This window comes from Ahaetulla prasina, chromosome 4 (assembly GCF_028640845.1).
Source record: "Ahaetulla prasina isolate Xishuangbanna chromosome 4, ASM2864084v1, whole genome shotgun sequence".
In the NCBI taxonomy this organism is placed as follows: Eukaryota; Metazoa; Chordata; class Lepidosauria; order Squamata; family Colubridae; genus Ahaetulla; species Ahaetulla prasina.
In genome coordinates this window covers 17874443-17893839 of record NC_080542.1, presented here as the reverse complement: position 1 = coordinate 17893839, position 19397 = coordinate 17874443, and the positions used below count along the sequence as shown (strand labels likewise).

Here is a 19397-nt window from a genome sequence, read left to right as displayed (position 1 = left end):
AGGTACCCCACCAGATTGGCTCTATTTGTATGCCAGGTCATTAGTCACATGAACTGCTATGCACACCTATACCCCAGGCTATGGAGGATGTGGAGACAGCGGTCCTGGACAGGAAAGCAGCAGACTGGGTAGCGGATCTGTACAGTGACAATGCTTGAGAGTTGGGAGATGTCAACTTGCTGCTGGAAGCTTTACAGTGCCATTTTGAGGACATGACCTAGACCCAGAGGGCTGAAGGGGAGCTGATGGCATTAATCAAGGGCCTTTCCAGGTGCCGGACTATATACGGGAGTTCCGCTGACTTGCCAGCAAATTATGGCATTGGCTAGAAGAACTTCTGGTTCATCGATTCAAAGCAGGGCTTGATCAAAGGCCTGTGGCAGGCCTGTGCATAACGTTACCTATCCCCTCAGCTAAATGAGTGGTACTGCGCAACCATAGATGCTGAGTTGAGGAAGTTCTGTTCAAGAGGGACCTGGGACCATGTAGGTCCCCTAAGTGGCAGTTGACCATCAAATGCACAGCTCCACCCATGGGGTGGGGTTGGAGCCCCAGATTGGCCTGCTCACCTGTCTATATTGTGCTTTAGATGCGGTCAGACCAGCCATCAGGCAGCTGAGGGCCCAGCCCCTATACCAAAGGGGAAGAACAAAGACTGTGGACCAGGGAAAACTGAGAAAACCCTAGGAAGATTCCCGAGAAGTCCAGGGTAGCCTACCAGATGGGTGGGGCCCTGCCATCCCGACTAGATGAGGTGGAAATCCTCGTTGAGGCTGAGCTTCCACAGGTCCTAGATGACAGCAATGATGAAGGGGACCAAGGTCTAGTGGTAAGTGCCCCCATTTGATGTTTTGTGGTCCCAATGTGTCTCACAGCCCCTCAAAGGAGGGCTTGTGGAGTGTTCGAGGCAATGATTGACTCTGGATGCACCCGATGTCTGATTAGCTTGTTAACAGTCAGTGAGCTGGGGGTTATGACATGGCAGTTGGTCAAGTCACTGCGGTTTAAGCAGGTGGATGGGTCCCTGTTGGGGGGAGTCCCTGCCACCCACATCACAGAACCTGCAAGGTTGGAGATGGCTATGCACTGGGAGATGATCTGTTTCTTGGTCATACCAAAAATGAGCGAAGCTGGGAACCTGGGCTTGGCCGGGTTGGACAAATGGGGCACAACTATATGTGGGAAGGTGGGTATAGGAGGCTGAGGAGAGCCTAGGGCCCCTTCCCTCCACCACATGAATATGTCTGTAGGGAGACGACCTGCGCTGGAGGGCCAGTGCATTAGAGAACTGGGAGGGCCAATGCATCAGAGAACTGGGAGCCAGCTGGAGCCAGCTGGGAGTAACCAGGAGTAGAAGGGTATAACCTGCTGGCTAGTAGAAGCCAGTAATGCTGGCTAAAAACCCTTCTATTGTTCACCCGTGCCAAGTAAAGGAGAGTAAAGAGACCCATTCTACTCACAGTGTGGCCTCTTCTTTTGCTGGCTTGGTTTGGAACCATGACAGCATCCTTAAATGGCAATAACAATCCCATAGGAAAAAATAACAAAAAAAAGCAGGTAATTTATGTCCTCACCTGAATATTCCACCAGAAGTTATGTTGTGTTTTCCTGCTGAAGGTGATCTTAGAGTTTTTGTGTTCCACGGATGTCTGTTATATACATTTCAAGAAGGTGTGATGAAATAACAAGGGTAACAGGTTTCAGGAAGTGTCTTGACATACTATTGACACCATTGCTAACCAGGATGTCCAGTTACAAAATGCTATAACAAGCCCCAAGGTGAATGTCTCTGTCACAAGTGACTCACAACTGACCAGTTTGAAAGTTACCTCTACAGTTTTCAGACAGAGAACTTCAATTAGAGGAATTCAATTACCTTAGATTGAACATCTACCATGAAAGATATATTGTAGGAGGTGGTCCACATTTATCAATGATCACCCAACCCAACTCAGCTGGACAAAGAAAACTTTATCATTAGTGGGTGCAATCAAGTATTTTGAGTTGAAGAAGTTCTTGGATGAGAAGTGAAACATCTTCAGATTAAAACCAGAAAGTCCAGTTGCCTCTTGAAAAAGCACTTTTGGGACAACCATGTCCTGAATGACTGAGAATCTCCAAAAAAAGATATTTTGAGGTAAGTGTTTTTTCCCAGTTTTGCAGTCAACTTAACAAAAATGCAGATATGATGGCACCATTCCCAATACTGAGTCACCGTAAAGATGGTCTTCTAAATTTGTCTATCCAATAAACCATTCATTTATCTAAAAATTATTTATCTTTGTGCTCTTTATTTCAAAATCAAAGAACTGAACAGCTCTGAACTAAACAGTGGCAGTTTCTTTAGGGCTCAGTAGATTCTTTTTTTAGATCAAAATTCTTTTGAAAATAAAAAGAAAAGTGCTATATAAAAATACCAAAGGCAAAAATAACATGATGAAAAGGAAGTTGAAGGAGAAGATACATTGAGAGGTTTTGATTTGCAGCTGACTATGACTCATACCATTTATGCAACTACTGGTCTTCCATTATAGTGCAAAAATTAAGGTGATCGATAATCTTAAGAGTAAGTAGTAAAATACTACATATACATGCAAATATCATTCTTGAGTTGTTACATTGTTCTCCCTTTCAGCTCACTCTTGAAGGCCACCAGGAAATTTATAAGCCTGGAGGGAAATCCCTTTGACACCTTATGAACTTATCATGAACTGTCAAAAAAAATGACAGTTTCAGCTTTTGTGATTATTTTTCAACACTGGGTAAAAATATATCTGTTCACAAGTTGGATATCTTTAATAATATCCACTGATGTTGGAAAATCCAGGGAAGAGAATGAGTAAAAACAATGTATTGGCTGCCCACATAACACACATGAGATAGCTGAATTCTTGTAAGGATTATTTTTATAGGCAAAATGTTTGTAAATGTCCTAGGACAGTGATGGCTAACCTTTTCAGTGTGCCGAACTCTCAAAATACAATGTGTGTGTGGTCCCACACATGCACCCCATCTCCTACCTACTCTATAATGGGCTGTGACAATTATGGACCTGTCAACCGGCAGACATGAAACCTGGCCTGGGTTTCTGTTCTGCTATAGAGCTCTCTAGGCAATGAACAGAAAACTCAAAACAGAAGAATAATCAAGAAACAAGCCACAGTCTGCAAAGCAATTTCAATAAACAACAAGCCAAGCCTGGTTTAATCAGAGTTGCAATCAGAGTTCAAATTGGCTACAGAGAAAATTCAGAACTCCAATAATGGAAATCCCCCCTAAAAATACCTTTGTTGATCAAAAAGATGAGTTAGTTTAGAAGCTGAATTAGATAGAATTGTCAAGCTAGAGTTTCTAGAACTCACTCTGTCAAGGACCTTGGAGTACTCATATCTAATGATCTAAGTGCCAAAGCCCATTGTAACAACATTGCGAAAAAGGCATTAAGGGTTGTAAACCTAACCCTGCATAGCTTCTTCTCTGGTAATATTACACTACTAACCAGAGCATACAAAGCATTTGCTAGATCAATTTTTGAATACAGCTCATCTGCCTGGAACCTGCACTGCATATCAGACATTAATATAATTGAACATGTCCAGAAATATTTCACAAGAAGAGTCCTCCACTCCTCTGATCGCAACAAAATACCTTATGCCACCAGACTTGAAATTCTGGGCTTAGAAAACTTAGAACTATGCTGCCTTCGGTATGACTTAAGCATAGCTCATAAAATCATCTGCTACAATGTCCTACCTGTCAATGACTACTTCAGCTTCAACCACAACAATACACAAGCACACAATAGATACAAACTTAGTCAACCGTTCCAAACTCAATTGCAGAAAATATGACTTCAGCAACAGAGTGGTCAATGCCTGGAATGCACTACCTGACTCTGTGGTTTCATCCCAAAACTCCCAAAATTTTAACCTTAGACTGGCAACTGTTGACCTCACCCCATTCCTAAGAGGTCTTTAAGGGCATAAGAGCACCAGCGTGCCTACCATCCCTGTCCTAATGTTTCCTTTAATTGTATTCATTTTATGTATTCAATTCATGCTTATACTTATATTACCTAATACGTACTCAACAAAATAAATAAATAAAATAGATATCCAGATTCCAATAGCAGGTAAGCATAGCTATGCGGAGAAACTTCATCCTACTCATGAACAATCTTTTATTCACAAGAAGACGCTGAATGTTTCTCGGTGGAGTCCAACTTTCATTTGCCTATACTTCCTGACACTCCATGGTGTTTTGATATTGTCCTCCTAATCGGAATCTTTAAACACATGAAAACCTAAATACAGAGTGTACAGGATCATCGATGGCTGTTTATCTAGCATTGGAAGAAATCTCCTTCTGGGTTCAGTCCCAAGTGGGGAAAAAGACACTGGATTCATGGAAGTTGCTTGGATATATATATATATATATATATATATATATTTATTTATTTATTTATTTATTGTTTGAATTTATATACCGCCCTATCTCCCAAAGGACTCAGGGCGGTTCACAGGCATATAAAAACATCAATATACAAATTAAAACAATCATTAAAAAAACTTATTCTACTGCCCAATTAATTAAAAGTAAAAAATATAGATATTAAAATCAATTTAAAAACCCCTCTAAATTTAAAATCTAAAAAACTAAGCCAGTCCTGCACAGATGAATAAATGAGTCTTGAGCTCGCGACGGAAGGTTCGAAGGTCCGGAAGTTGACGGAGTCCTGGGGGGAGTTCGTTCCAGAGGCGGAGCCCCCACAGAGAAGGCCCTTCCCCTGGGTGTCGCCAGACGACACTGCCTAGCTGACGGCACCCTGAGGAGTCCCTCTCTGTGAGAGCGCACGGGTCGGTGAGAGGTATCTGGTCGCAGTAGGCGGTCCCGTAAATAACCCGGCCCTATGCCATGGAGCGCTTTAAAGGTGGTCACCAAAACCTTGAAGCGCACCCGGAAAGCCACAGGTAGCCAGTGCAGACCGCGCAGGATAGGTGTTATACGGGAGCCACGAGGGGCTCCATCTATCACCCGCGCAGCCGCATTCTGGACTAACTGTAGCCTCCGGATGCCCTTCAAGGGGAGCCCCATGTAGAGAGCGTTACAGTAATCCAGGCGAGACGTCACGAGGGCGTGAGTGACCGTGCATAGGGCCTCCCGGTCCAGAAAGGGGCGCAACTGGCGCACCAGGCGAACCTGGTAGAACGCTCTCCTGGAGACGGCTGTCAAATGATCTTCTAGAGACAGCCGTTCATCCAGGAGGACGCCTAAGTTGCGCACCCTCTCCATCGGGGCCAATGACTCGCCACCGATGGTCAGCTGCGGATTTAGCTGACTGTACCGGGACGCCGGCATCCACAGCCACTCTGTCTTGGAGGGATTGAGCTTGAGCCTGTTTCTCCCCATCCAGACCCGTACGGCCTCCAGACACCGGGACAGCACTTCGATGGCTTCGTTGGGGTGGTCCGGTGTGGAAAAGTACAGCTGGGTGTCATCCGCGTACAGCTGGTACCTCACACCGAACCCACTGATGATCTCACCCAGCGGCTTCATATAGATGTTGAACAGAAGGGGCGAGAGGATCGATCCCTGCGGCACCCCACAAGTGAGGCGCCTCGGGGCCGACCTCTGCCCCCCTGTCAACACCGACTGCGACCGGTCAGAGAGATAGGAGGAGAACCACCGATAAACGGTGCCTCCCACTCCCAATCCCTCTAACCGGCGCAGCAGGATACCATGGTCGATGGTATCGAAAGCCGCTGAGAGGTCTAATAGGACCAGGGCAGAGGAACAACCCCTATCCCTGGCCCTCCAGAGATCATCCACCAACGCGACCAAAGCCGTCTCCGTGCTGTACCCGGGTCGGAAACCGGACTGGAACGGGTCTAGATAGACAGTTTCATCCAGGTGCAAGGGAAACTGATATCCCACCATCCTCTCTACACCCTTCGCCGTGAAGCGAAGGTTGGAGACCGGACGATAATTACCTAAAACAGCCGGGTCCAGGGAAGGCTTCTTGAGGAGGGGCCTCACCACCGCCTCTTTCAAGGCGGCCGGAAAGACACCCTCCATCAAAGAAGCGCTCGTAATCGCCTGGAGCCAGCCTCGTGTCACCTCCTGCGTGGCCAGCACCAACCAGGAGGGGCACGGGTCCAGTAAACACGTGGTGGCATTCAGCCTCCCCAACAACCTGTCCATGTCCTCGGGAGCGACAGGGTCAAACTCATCCCATAAAATGTCACCAAGACCACCCTCAGCCGTCTCACCCGTATCACCGCAATCTTGGTCCAAACCATCCCGAAGCTGAACGATTTTATCGTATAGATAACCGTTAAACTCCTCAGCACGTCCCTGCAACGGGTCATCCCGCTCCCCCTGGTGTAGGAGGGAGCGGGTCACCCGAAACAGGGCGGCTGGGCGGTTATCTGCCGATGCAATGAGGAGGCGTCGCTCCGCCTCGCCCCCCTCATTGCCACTAGGTAAGCCCTAGTATAGGACTTCACTAGTGTCCGATCAGCTTCAGAACGGCTAGACCTCCAGGAACTCTCTAGACGTCTTCTCCGGCGTTTCATCCTCTCAGCTCCTCAGAGAACCAAGGAGCCGGTTGGGACCTGCGCCGGGTCAGAGGCCGCAAAGGCACGACCCGGTCTAAGGCCCCCGCCGCGGCCCGTTCCCAGGCCGCAACAAGTTCCTCAGCCGAGCCGTGAGCCAGACCCTCAGGAAATGGCCCAAGCTCCGTCCGGAACCCCTCCGGGTCCATCAGGCGCCTGGGACGGAACCAGCGTGTCGGCTCCGTCTCCCTGCGGCGGTGAATGGCGGTCAGAAAGTCCAGACGAAGAAGAGAGTGATCTGACCATGACAAAGGTTCAATGACTATTTCCTTTAAGTCCAGATCTCTCAACCACTGACCAGAGACAAAAATCAGGTCCAGGGTGCCACCCCCAATGTGAGTAGGGCCATCAATTACTTGGGTCAGGTCCAGGGCCGTCATGGAAGCCATGAACTCCCGAGCTGCCGTCGATGACGAGCCGGACGATGGCAAGTTAAAGTCCCCCATGACTAAAAGTCTGGGGGTCTCAACTGCCACCCCGGCCAGCACCTCCAGGAGCTCGGGCAGGGCAGCTGTCACGCAGCAAGGAGCCAGGTACGTGATCAGCAAACCCATCTGGCACCTATGGCCCCATCTCACAAAGAGGGATTCGCACCCGGCAATCTGGGGTACAGTGGTCTCCCTCGGCTCTAGACTTTCTCTAATCACAACCGCCACCCCCCCACCCCTACCCTGGGCCCTCGGCTGATGGAATGCACGGAAACCCGGCGGGCACATCTCAACAAGGGGCACACCCCCTTCAGTGCCCAGCCAGGTTTCCGTAACGCCTATAAGGTCCGCAGCGCCCCCCTGAATAAGGTCGTATACTAGGGGGGCCTTATTAACTACGGATTTATATATATATATGTGTGTGTGTGTGTGTGTGTGTGTGTGTGTGTGTGTGTGTGTAGGAAGAAGAAAAGAAAAACAATAGGACAGGAACGGTAGGCACGTTTGTGCGCTTATGCACGCCCCTTATGGTCCTCTTAGGAATGGGGTGAGGTCAATAGTAGAAAGTTTTTGGTTAAAGCTTTTAGGATTATGAGAAGAGACCACAGAGTCAGGTAAAGTATTCCAAGCACTGATGATTCTGTTACAGAAGTCATATTTTCTGCAATCTAGATTAAAGCAGTTGACATTAAATTTAAATCTATTGGTTGCCCTTGTATTATTGCAATTAAAGCTGAAGTAGTCTTTGACAGGAAGGACATTACAATAGATGATTCTGTGAGTTAAACTTAGGTCTTGTTGAAGGCGACGGAGTTTCAAGTTTTCTAAGCCTAGGATTTCAAGTCTCGTGGGATAAGGTATTTTATTGTTTTCAGAGGAATGGAGAACTCATCTTGTAAAATATTTCTGGACACGTTCAATTGTATTGATGTCAGAGATGTGGTGAGGGTTCCAAACAGGCAAGCTGTATTCTAGAATTGGTCTAGCAAATGTTTTATATGCTCTGGTTAGTAGTGTGGTGTTTTTGGAAAAGAAGCTATGCAAGATTAGGTTTACAACTCTTAGAGCTTTTTTTGCTATGTAGTTGCAGTGGGCTTTGGCACTTAGATCATTTGACATGAAAACTCCAAGGTCTTTAACAGGATGGGGGTCGTCTGTAAGGTAATGTCCATCTAGTATGTACTTAGTGTTTGGGTTCTTTTTTCCTATATGTAGAACTGAGCATTTGCTGGTTGAAATTTGGAGCTGCCAATTTTTAGACCAAGCGGTTAGATGGTCAAGGTCGTTTTGAATGATAGAAGTATTGTCTGTGGTGTTAAATAGTTTGACATCATCAGCAAAGAGAACACAATTACTTGAGATATGGTCACAAAGATCATTAATGTATAGTATAAAGAGTGTTGGTCCAAGGACGCTGCCTTGAGGAACGCCACTCTTGACAGGAACAGGATTTGATAAAGCATTGCCAATTTTGACCACTTCTTGTCTGTTTGATAGGAAGGCATTTATCCAATTGTGAAGAGGTTCTGAAATGCCGTAGGATTTTAGTTTTAAGAGAAGTTTGTCATGTACTACTGAGTCAAAAGCTTTGCAGAAGTCTATGTAGATTGCATCTATTGTTTTGCCTTGATCAAGATTTGTAGTCCATATGTTTTTACAGTGGAGAAGTTGTAAGTTACATGATAATTTTTTCCTGAAACCAAATTGTTTATTGGAGAGTAGGTTGTTAGTTTCTAAGTGTGAGGTAATGGATTGGTTGATGATTGATTCCATGACTTTGCAGGTGACGCAGCAAAGGGAGATCGGTCTGTAGTTTTCGACTAAGCTGGGGTCTCCTTTTTTGAAGATAGGGATGACTGTGGCTATTGACCAAAGTTTGGGAAGGGAACTGGTAGTGAAAGCTTTATCAAAGATAATACTTAAAAAAAGGGAAGAGATGCTGAGAATGCCTTCGTTTTATGCCCTTTGTTGGGCTTTGTATTCTGATTGGTTGTCAGACTCCCACGGGGCCATGCAGGGGCAACTCTGTAAGCTGTGTTTTGAGTCCAAGTTTGGTTGAGCCTTGCTGGGTGATGCAATCTCTCCAGGTGCCATGTGGTGAGTCCTGTTGCTAGATGTATAGAGGCTAATCCTATCTTTGTTATGTAGAATGGACTGGCTCAGGCCTAAATAGCCCATTAACAAAGGTGGAAGCTGAATTTCTGCCTCCCTTTTTGAGGAAATATTCTGCCCTTTTAATATTTCCTAAAATATCTCATTTTCCTAGGGCAAGGGCAGGTACTAACTTCCTACACTAGTTTCTCATTGAAGTAAATTCTTTAGGGTTATCTCAAATATATAAAGTGAGTCCAACTTTCATGCATATATAAGCAAATGTCCAGAGGCAATCAATTCATAAACAATTATCAAGAGTGAAAATATATGCTGATTTCCAAACAACTATAACTATGTGCAGATAGTTGATGGAGAACTTTATTGGCTTGTGCTGTCCTTCAAAACTTTGCAAAGCCTTTATTGTTTCCTAAATATCAACAGCTTTTGACATTGCCTGAAGAACCTGGCTATAGTTGAATTCCTTTGTCAGATAATTCCTAAAGAGTTCTTCTAAGTCCAGCTGACTCTTGGCAGAGAAATGTTCTTACCCATTCTTAAAATACGAGGAGAAAAGTTTTTAAATGAGAAATGATGACTTTATTAGCTAGGCCTTTTCAATTATCTGAAGTCATTTTAATTGTTTTCTTCTGATTTTGACTTTCTGTGTTCTATTTTCATTACTATTGTTGTTAGCCTCACTAGAAGGCAAAATCACACAATTCTGTCTCATTTACTTTGGCCATATGGGGGAATTCACTGGATAAAGCAAGAGTGTTTGGAACAGTTAGCGGTAAAAGAAAACCAAGCAATTACTCAATACCATCAAAGTTGACACCAGACAGAGAATAAAAAACTCAAAGAAATAGTGTGTTGGAAGAAATATCCTTCTGGATTCAGTTCCAAGTGGGGGAAAAGACACTGGATTCATGAAAGTTGCTTGGAAAGAAGGTTTATTGATGAACAGGATCACATGCTTTGGAGATCTTGGGTGAAAAAAAGAGAAGAGATGCTAAGAGTGCCTAGGTTTTATACCCTCTCTGGCTTTGAATTTCCTGGGGCACAGGAAGAGTACCCTGTTTGGTTGCTGTCAGAGGTCATAGCTAGCTTTTTAGGTTGTCTGTGTTCTAAGTTTGGTTGAAACTTGGTGGATGGTGCAATGAAGGGCAATTAAATGGCTCTGCCTGACGGAGATAGATCTTTCTTATGTAGAATGGACTGGCTCAGGCCTTAATGGCCCATTAGCAATGGTGGAGGGGCTGAGTTTCTGCCTCCCTTTTAGGGGAAATATTCTGCCCTTTTAATGTTTCCTAAAATATTTCATTTTTCTACGAGACGGGTGGGTTTTAACTTCCTACAAGTATAAGATCAGAAGATGCGGAGAGACCTGGCCCATAGAGCTGCCAAGAATCAGACTGAATGAATAACATCATCTTCATTGTCGTTAGACATTTTGAGTGTTGTTCTGAACACTCAAAAGAAGAGGGAGAAGGAGAAAGAAAAGAGAAGGAGAAGGAGAAGGAGAAGGAGAAGGAGAAGGAGAAGGAGTCTTGTGTGGAAAATATTAAACCAGGGACATTGTAGAAAAACAGGGTCTTGCAGTGGGTTAGAGAAATCTTGGGCTTCCACTAAGCTAATATCTGGAATTAAACATCGATGGAATGAGAAAATGAAAAAATGCTTGATATTCTTCATTTGACAGCTCTTTTCAAGGATATATGGTCAAAGTGATTATTTTAGCAATACTTACATGTTTAAAATAAAAGTTAATGCCCTTTTTCCACGCTACATGATAGGGTTGAGGAACTACTTCCTGCCACTTTGGCCTTTATTTATGCAAAATTGAAAAGGACAGATCAGGATTTCCTTGAAACACTCAGGGCATTAGTGTTGCACCATGTCTTCCTGGGTTGTATATAACTATTTCTCAGAAAGCAAGACAGCATCTGAGAGAGATCCAGCTCAGCTGTCCACCACTTCTTCCCATCCAGGAGAAGAACATCGCAAGGTGAGTGGCTGAAGAGATGCACGCTATAGTGTAGCAGAACCAAATATGGAAGGCAAACAAGCATAGCAGTGATAAGGTCTTTAGGAACAAAAGTTATATTCTCACAACAGTAGAAGTTTTATTAACCTGGTTTAGTTACAATATCTGCTTCTTGGTGTCTCACAGAGAAAAGAAGCTGAAGAAATCAAATGCAAAACTTAATTTGAATAAGAACACTGGAGTATTGCCAGATTCTTAATTCTTGATATTTATTTACAGTGCATTTCAAAGACTATACGAAAAAATATTCCTTAATACAGGTCCCTATTTCTGACATTTGACATAAGTTGTAGCTTCTTCTCAGGTTAAGAAAGAAAATTATATTCCTGATATTCAGAGTAGGAGATGATAAGGAAGGTACTAGGCTGTGCGGAAATGGACAGACTAACACTAAAATTAAAAGATAAAGGAGATACAGAATACTATGATACATGGAATAGATTCTATAAATGGTTAGAAACTCGAGGTAGAAGTTGGAATGCGAAAGAATCAGGTTTGGTGGACATGGAAAGAGATACTGTGTAGGTATTAGAATGTAGATATTAGAAAGATAGATAAATTGACATTCTAGAATATGATGGTACAACACTAATACTGTTTAAAATAATATATATATTATTTTGTTTTTACCTTTGTTTCATAGCAAGTGGAATGCCAAGACAATTACACTATATTAGATACAACTGTATTTATATGTAAACAATAAAAATATATTTTTTTAAAAAAGAAAGAAACTGATATTCATGACATCACTGTCCTGATGTATAATATGAGACATAACCATAATTTTGTTTGTAATGTCTAACCATATTCATAATTTTGCTCTAAAATTCATAAAAAAAATTACTAAGGAGATATCTGGAGCAAGGCCTGAAGTAGATGATGTTCTGCTGGGATCAATTGGTCCAGGTTGTCCCAAAGGTGCTTTTCAAAAGGTAACTGGACTTCACTTTTCCTTGAAGACATTTTGCTTCTCATCCAACCCATTTCTTCAGTTAGTTTCCTGGATGAGAAGTGAAATATCTTCAAGGAAAAACAAAGTCCAGTTGCCTTCTAAAAAAAACAAAACCATCTGTGGGACAACCATGACCTAAATGACTGAAACTCTCCATAGACAATGGGTCTAAATTTACCCTATTTAGAATCGACCTACTGAGATGAGCATGATTTCCTTGAACTTGCTAAAACATAACTATACTAGATTTTGTTCTGTACCGTATCAAATATATAGCTTCTTCAGAATCCAAATAAGGGGAGAACAGGATAAGAACTGCAATTTAAACAAGAAAAACACATATTCTTCTTCTCTTCATTTCCTTTCTTCAAAGAATGGCAATTAAAGAATCACTTCTGGTATTTAATGTTCCTTTATATCTTTGAAGGTAAACCAAAAGATGGCCTTCCTCACTTACTTGAGCCTCAGCCTTCTTGGCATCTTCTTTGCTGGTCCTTTCTTTCCAGGTAATTCCTTTGATATTTTTCAATACCATTGGATGGTTGTCTTTTAATGCCAGTCACGGTTTTTTTGTAGCATTGGAAGCAAAAATTGTTCTGACAACTTAAATTATAAGTGTCCAATAGATGTTAAAGGGATGCTAAGCTAACCATGACTACCCTTCACAAAAATATAGATGTAGGTAGTTTTGAGCAAAATGTTTCTAGACAAAGATACAATTATAACATTACACTTTCAGGAATTAAGCATGGGAATTTTGACCTCTAATATTTATTGTCTGCCACTAAATTATGATGTTTCATAATGTTACATCTGGACCACATTAACCAAAGTTGAATTAACCCCCCTAGGGTTGATTTCCGTTATATGGAGAAGTTCTTTTAATCTTCTGTAATTTGTTTTAGGGGGGTCCAGGCATATTACTGTATTTTTTGGAATATAAGATGCACCTTTTTCCCACCAAAAAGAGGGTGAAAATTTGGGTGCACCGTATACACTGAATGTAGCCTTGCCCACCCACTGGCCCCCACCCTTTGGCCTCTGCCTCCCAGCAATTTACCTCCTGGCAGCAAGCAGCAAGAAGAAACAGCCCATTTCAGCTTCAGTGCAGCCTAATTAGCACAAGTTGATTGTCCATTGGATCAGCCTCCCAACTCTCAGCTGTTTCAGGCTGCAGGGATTGCCATTGCCTATTGTTGCGTGGGCCTCTGCTGCTTGCTGCAAGGAGGTAAATTGCTGGCAGCAGGTTTTTTTTTCTTGTGCTAATCAAGCTATGCTAAAAACGAAAATGAAAGTAAAGCAGACTGTTTGCTGCAATGAGGCAAAATTGGGAGGCAGAGGCAGATTTCTATTTCTTATTTTCCTCACCAAAAAGGGTAGATGCGTCTTATAGTCTGGAGTGTTTTATACTCTGAAAAATATGGTATTTCTTTCTGGATCACCCTTGGTTCTAGGTTAGAGAGGGTCAGAATCAATATTAAAAAAAAGGCAGGTGATGTGTAATAGAGTTGAATGTGCCATTCTAGATTCATCAAAAGTAAAAAGAAATTAATTGTTCTCTAAAGCTAGAAGAATTTACTTATTATATCAATCTTCAAAAATAAAATGACATTTACATTGGGATATTACAATTCCTCATCCTCATTCTTTTAGACAATAAAAGAAATTCCAAAATGTATGAAAGTTTTCTCTTGTATGGGAGTTTTCTCTTGTGGCTAAGATCACTTACATCAAAAAAGAATGTCCACTTAAACAATTTATTTGAAAACCCTATTCCAATATTACCAAGATTTGTCACAAGTCCATTTTTATCTGCCAGTTCAGACCAAGAGACAATATCAAGGTAACAAATTTGTAATGTCTCTAGAATCAAAGATTTAAAATGCTTTTTATCACTCAGTAGCTAAAAAGCAGCACCCCAATCTGTCTTTAACACAAAAATTAGAATAAATTTGTTTTCTCATTTCATGCTTGGGAGTTATTTCATATTAATTTATATCACTTTGGACATATTTATGATCTGAGCAAGTAACATAATAAGATAAAATAAGCAATCAGGGAAGAATTCAATGGAATGCAAAGTCACATGTCCCTCGGTACACTAGGGGTGTCAAACTGGATTTCATTGAAGGCCGCATCAGGGTTTTGTTTGACCTCGTGGGAGGCAGGGTAGGAATGTCCATGAAGTCATAGCAGTTTGACCACACTCGTGTTGGGGGGTGCCTGTGGCCCAAGTACTCTGCCAGTGAAAACAGGCTTGCGAGCTCCATTTTCAGCTGGGACAGCCTCCTGTAACACTCTGCCAGCAAAAACGAAGCTCAGTAGGGCCAGTCATTCACTATTTCCCCACTGGCCAGATCTAAGCACCTGTGGGCCAGATACAGCCGGCGGGCCTTGAGTTCAACACCCCTTGGCACCTCCAGCCCACAGGCCTTGAGTTTGACACTTTATTCATTGCCATCAAGGATGATAATAGCCACTAGTGTAGATCAGTGGTAGGATTCAGCCAGTTCTTTATGGATCGGGCGAACTGGTAGCGGCGACTGTCAGAGGCTCCGCCCATCCACCCACATGTAATGCATGAGCACTGCACATGCACAGAAGGCCATGTGTATGTGCACTCACATTTGTGAACTGGTAGGGAAGGGAAGTGAATCCCACTGCTGGTACAGATAGTTTTTAAAAAAGGGTAATATCAAAATCAGGATGAACAGGACTATCCATGGCTGCTAGATCTGATTGCTGTTTACTACTTCTGATTCACAGAAGTAGTATATCACCATATCAAACACTAGGTGTTTAGAAGAAGCAAGTGGAAAAGATCTCCAGCCTCACCTTCACACATGGAATCTCCCTGAATTTCCTTAGTTTGCCACCAAGTGTCACAAAATCTTGAACTGCAGGAGCCATGTACATCCAGCATGATGTTCTGTCTTCTTCTTTTTCACGGTCCTCTTTAAATGCAGTGGAGACCAACACATACTAAACCCTAGTAGCTCTGAAAAAAACATATTCCGTATTTTTTGAAGTATAAGATGCACCTTTTTCCCCAAAAAAAGAGGGTGAAAAACTGGGTGCGTCTTATACTCTGAATGTAGCTTCTAAAACGGAGGTTTCAGAGACTGAAAAAAACATCAGAAACAAAGCTTCAGAAAAGAGCCCCCAAAGAGAACTTCAGAGGCTTTTTTGCTGAAGCTGTTCGGTGGCTTTCAGAGGCAGAGAAAAAAGCAAAAAAAAAAAAAAAAGCAAGGCACAGAGCTCACAACCAAGGAACCTGTTGCTAAAATTTACCTCTGGGAACAGCTGATTGGGGGTATTCTGGGAGGCCAATCCACCTGCCAATCAGGTTTTTTTCTTATTTTCCTCCCCCAAAACTTATATTCCAAAAAATATGGAATCTTTTTTTTCATACAAGGGATCCTCTTGAATTGTCCTAGTTGGCCACCAGGTGAGGAAATTTTTGAATTAGACATCCCAATCTAACAAGATGTTTCTTTTGTTCCTAGAATTCTATATAGATATCATGTTATTCTGTCTTCTAATATTCTTTTTCACTGCCCTCTTTCAATGCAGTGGAAGCTGACACCTGTGCCAGGGAGTGGCTGCAAAACCAAGGAAACTGCTATGCTTATTTTGATCAGAAGTTAACATGGCATGAAGCTGAGGTAAGAAGTCTTTCTCACCATCAACATCTACTATATAGAAATTATAGAAAGTTTGTAGGGTGATGGATAGATTAGGATTGTCTCTTTTACAGATTTTGAGCTATAATATACATCCCACCATCTTATATTTGAACTATATATATTCTTTACCAACACTCTGAGTAAAAGTACTCTTAAAGTTGGAACTGGAAAGAAAGACGTTTAAATGGAAATAAAGGATTGGGCTAAATTGATGTGTAATATTAGCATCTTCCAGGAAGATTTTAAAATCTTCAGTTCATATTGCAACAAGGATTGACCATATTTGGAATTCTACGAAGCTTAACTCAACACATGGGAAGTTTCACAGATCCTGGTCTTGGGAAATAATCATAGAAGTTATATTCCTTTTGGCTTTCTTCAGATTGAGTGCCAGAGCTATGGCCGTGGAGCCCACCTCGCCTCCATCCTTACCAAAGCAGAGATGCTCCTAGTAGCTGAACACATCTCTACTTACCAACGAGAACTTGGTAATGTCTGGATTGGACTCCATGATGTCTGTCAGGTAAGATCATCTGATTTAACTCTGCCCTTATTTATCACTACCAAGTGTGGCACAATATTTATTGACTTGTCTAAATCCTATAGACTCCTGCTCAATACTTCATTACTAAAACACTCAAAATCATAGACAAAAAGTACTAGTCCATTTTTAGACAAAGCTCTCATTCTCTTAAGCACATTTCCTTTCCACAGACTAGAAAGTGGAGGTGGGCTGATGAATCCATTTACAACTACAAATCCTGGATGAACTACCAGCCAGATAACTATGGCAACAATGAGCACTGCGTGGAGCTGCGACAATCCACAGGTGAACAAACTTCTCAGAAGTTCTCTGAGCTTGTCCAAGAGTTTCCAATTTCTCTCAGCCTATGGGGAATCATAGATCAGCAATATATTTCTTTATGATCTTAGAAAGCTAGAGACAAGAAAACTTATAACATGATCAAAATGCATAGCTGAATTCCATTAGAATGGAATCTACTTTCTTTTAAAAATGCTTTAGTTTCAATGTTGCAATGGATACCTTTTGATGGTTTCAATTTTTTTCTCCAATTTTAAATGATATAGAGTTGAAATTATGTCTAATCCTTTTTTAACATTATTTGAGAGAGAAATTTTTAGGATGAAGTGAGTAAACATCTTCATAGAGTGCCATATAAGAATCAAATGTTCCTATAAATTCAAAAGATGGAATTGAAATCAAACCACAACTTTCCCAATCTGTCCCAAACTCAGACATATATAGTGCAGATAATCCTTGATTTATGTTCAATCCTTGAATACAGCTCATCTGTCTGGAACCAGCACTGCATATTGGACATAAATATAATTGAGAGAGTCCAGAGATATTTCACAAGAAGAGTCTTCCACTCCTCTGCTTGCAATAAAATACCTTATGCCACCAGTCTCCAAATTTTGGACTTAGATAACTTAGAACTATGAAGACTTCAATCTGATCTAAGCTTAATACATAAAATTATCTATCACAATGTCCTACATGTCAATGACTACTTCAGCTTCAAACATATTAAAACACAAGCACATCAATACACAAGCACATCAATACACAAGCACACTCAGGGTAAACCACTCCAAACTCAACTGCAGAAAATATGACTTCCTTAACAGAGTGGTCAATGCCTGGAATGCACTACCTGACTCTGTAGTTTCTTCCCCAAACCCCCAAAACTTTAAGCTTAAACTGTCTACTGTTGACCTCAGCCCATTCCTAGGAGGTCTGTAAGGGCTGTGTATAAGTACACCCGCCAGCCTACCGTCCCTGTCCTAATATTCCCTTTTTACTTACTCTTTTCATGTATCCAAATTATGTTTATACTTTTACCTGTTATATATGATTGACAAATAAATCAAATAAAATAAATAACTGAGCCCAAAGTTTCCTTTGCTAAGTGAGACAATTACTAAGTGAATTTTATGGCCTTTCTTGCCACAGTTGTTAAGTGAATTACTGTAGTTGTTACATTAGTAACATGATTATTAAGTGAATTTGTCTTGACTTTGCTTGTCAGATGTTCATAATGGTGATCACATGACCCTGGGACACTAAAACTGTTATAAATATGAACTAATTGTCAAGCATCCAAGTTTTTGTCATGTGACCATGGAGATGCTGCAATGGTTGTAAGTGTGAAAAATGGTCATAAGCCACTTTTTTCAGTGCTGTTGTAACTTCAACGAATGTCACTAAACGAATGATTGTAAGTTGAGGACAATCTACAGTAAATGTATATTGGAATGTATTTTCATTCTTCTGAATCCTACACTTTGGAGAAAGAAAAAAAGCCCTTTTTTGAAGCAAATAATAATAGCACTTTTCTGATTTCTAATTTAGGCTTTAAATTATGGAACGACATACGATGCAACACACGTAATGCCTACATCTGCAAACACGAGTTGTAGAGGTGACCGAAGTTTCTCCCTGTGCTTTCCAGGGTACTGATGCCTTCTCACTTATCTCATTACCTCCTCACATTCCATAGAGATAAAGTTTTCTTGCATTTTCTTCAAAACCTGAACTCACAAGAACTGCCTCTTTGATTCTTCCGAACTTTTCTCATGACTTGTGCACAGTATACAATATCAATAAAAATATTCTGAAGCAAATATTTTCTGAAGTTGTCATTCTTGGTTTGTTTCTCCTCTTTCCCAATAACAACATGCAAAGGTGGACAAGATACATTTTGTTCATCTTTCTCTGTTGTGAAGATGTACAGTTAATATATATTGGTCATTTATCTAGTGTTTTCCTGCCTGAATTCCATCTTCTACATATCTGTTCTATTAAAGCCATGGACTTTCCTTCTATCTGGAATTTTGCTTTGTTTTGCATTTTGAAGTCTATGGGTAACCCAAAAACTTTGACAAAAGTTTATTGCATTGTAAGATTAATATTTGTTAACTGGGTAAATTTTCTTCCATCTTTTCCTATGATATTGTGAAATGAAAAAAAGAGTCGCTATCATCTATCATTATTTTTGCTCTGAAAATGTTTCCAGTGCCAGATAACTATTTAGCGAGCCTCTAAAGATGCTACGAATTGACTTTGGAGATTGTTAGTAGACATTAACATCTACAGACTATGCAAAAGAGACAATCAACCAGCCCAAAAGACAAAAAGACTCCAGCACCTCTCTATCAGCAATCAGCACTGAGATCAGCATAGATTAACTCCAAGGTCAACTTCAGATCAACAATCAAGTAAGCGATACCCCAATCAAGAAACTGCTAAAGAGCCATCAGCAAACAGCCCAACCAAAGAATTTCTAAGATTGCCCCCACCCACACAGATAGACAAATCGCTAGAATATAAACTGACAGCAAACAGCTGTTCTTAACAGCTGTGATGATATTACCTAGTTAGGGTAATGAAATGGTCTGCGAGAAAACAAGCAAGCTCAGACAGCACCAAGGTTTTCTCATATCTTGCAACATGACAGTTTCCCATTTAGTCTGACTTAAATAAATCTGACACTGAAGGAACCTTCCATAGCCATTTTGCCCCAAAGGTGCTTTTTCAAGAGGCAACTGAACTTT

At 41.6% G+C, this 19397-nt stretch overlaps 1 protein-coding gene across 1 annotated transcript; it reads left to right on the top strand.

Moving 5' to 3' along the window:
• Nucleotides 1-725: 725 nt before the first annotated feature.
• LOC131197741 (C-type lectin Cal-like) lies at nucleotides 726-18421 on the top strand. The gene is made up of 6 exons (XM_058182182.1): nucleotides 726-829; nucleotides 12563-12641; nucleotides 15709-15800; nucleotides 16204-16344; nucleotides 16536-16650; nucleotides 18196-18421. Exons 2-6 carry the CDS (start codon nucleotides 12575-12577, stop codon nucleotides 18261-18263), a joined length of 483 nt encoding a protein of 160 aa, XP_058038165.1. The 5' UTR covers nucleotides 726-829; nucleotides 12563-12574; the 3' UTR covers nucleotides 18264-18421.
• The last annotated feature ends 976 nt before the right edge of the window (nucleotides 18422-19397 follow it).

Bases quoted from the DNA above. Each gene is read 5' to 3' on its own strand.
- LOC131197741 (XM_058182182.1), top strand. From the start codon at position 12,575: ATGGCCTTCCTCACTTACTTGAGCCTCAGCCTTCTTGGCATCTTCTTT. The intron at 12,642-15,708 runs GTAATTCCTTTG...CTTTCAATGCAG, and splicing joins TGCTGGTCCTTTCTTTCCAG to TGGAAGCTGACACCTGTGCC. The intron at 16,651-18,195 runs GTGAACAAACTT...TTTCTAATTTAG, and splicing joins GGAGCTGCGACAATCCACAG to GCTTTAAATTATGGAACGAC.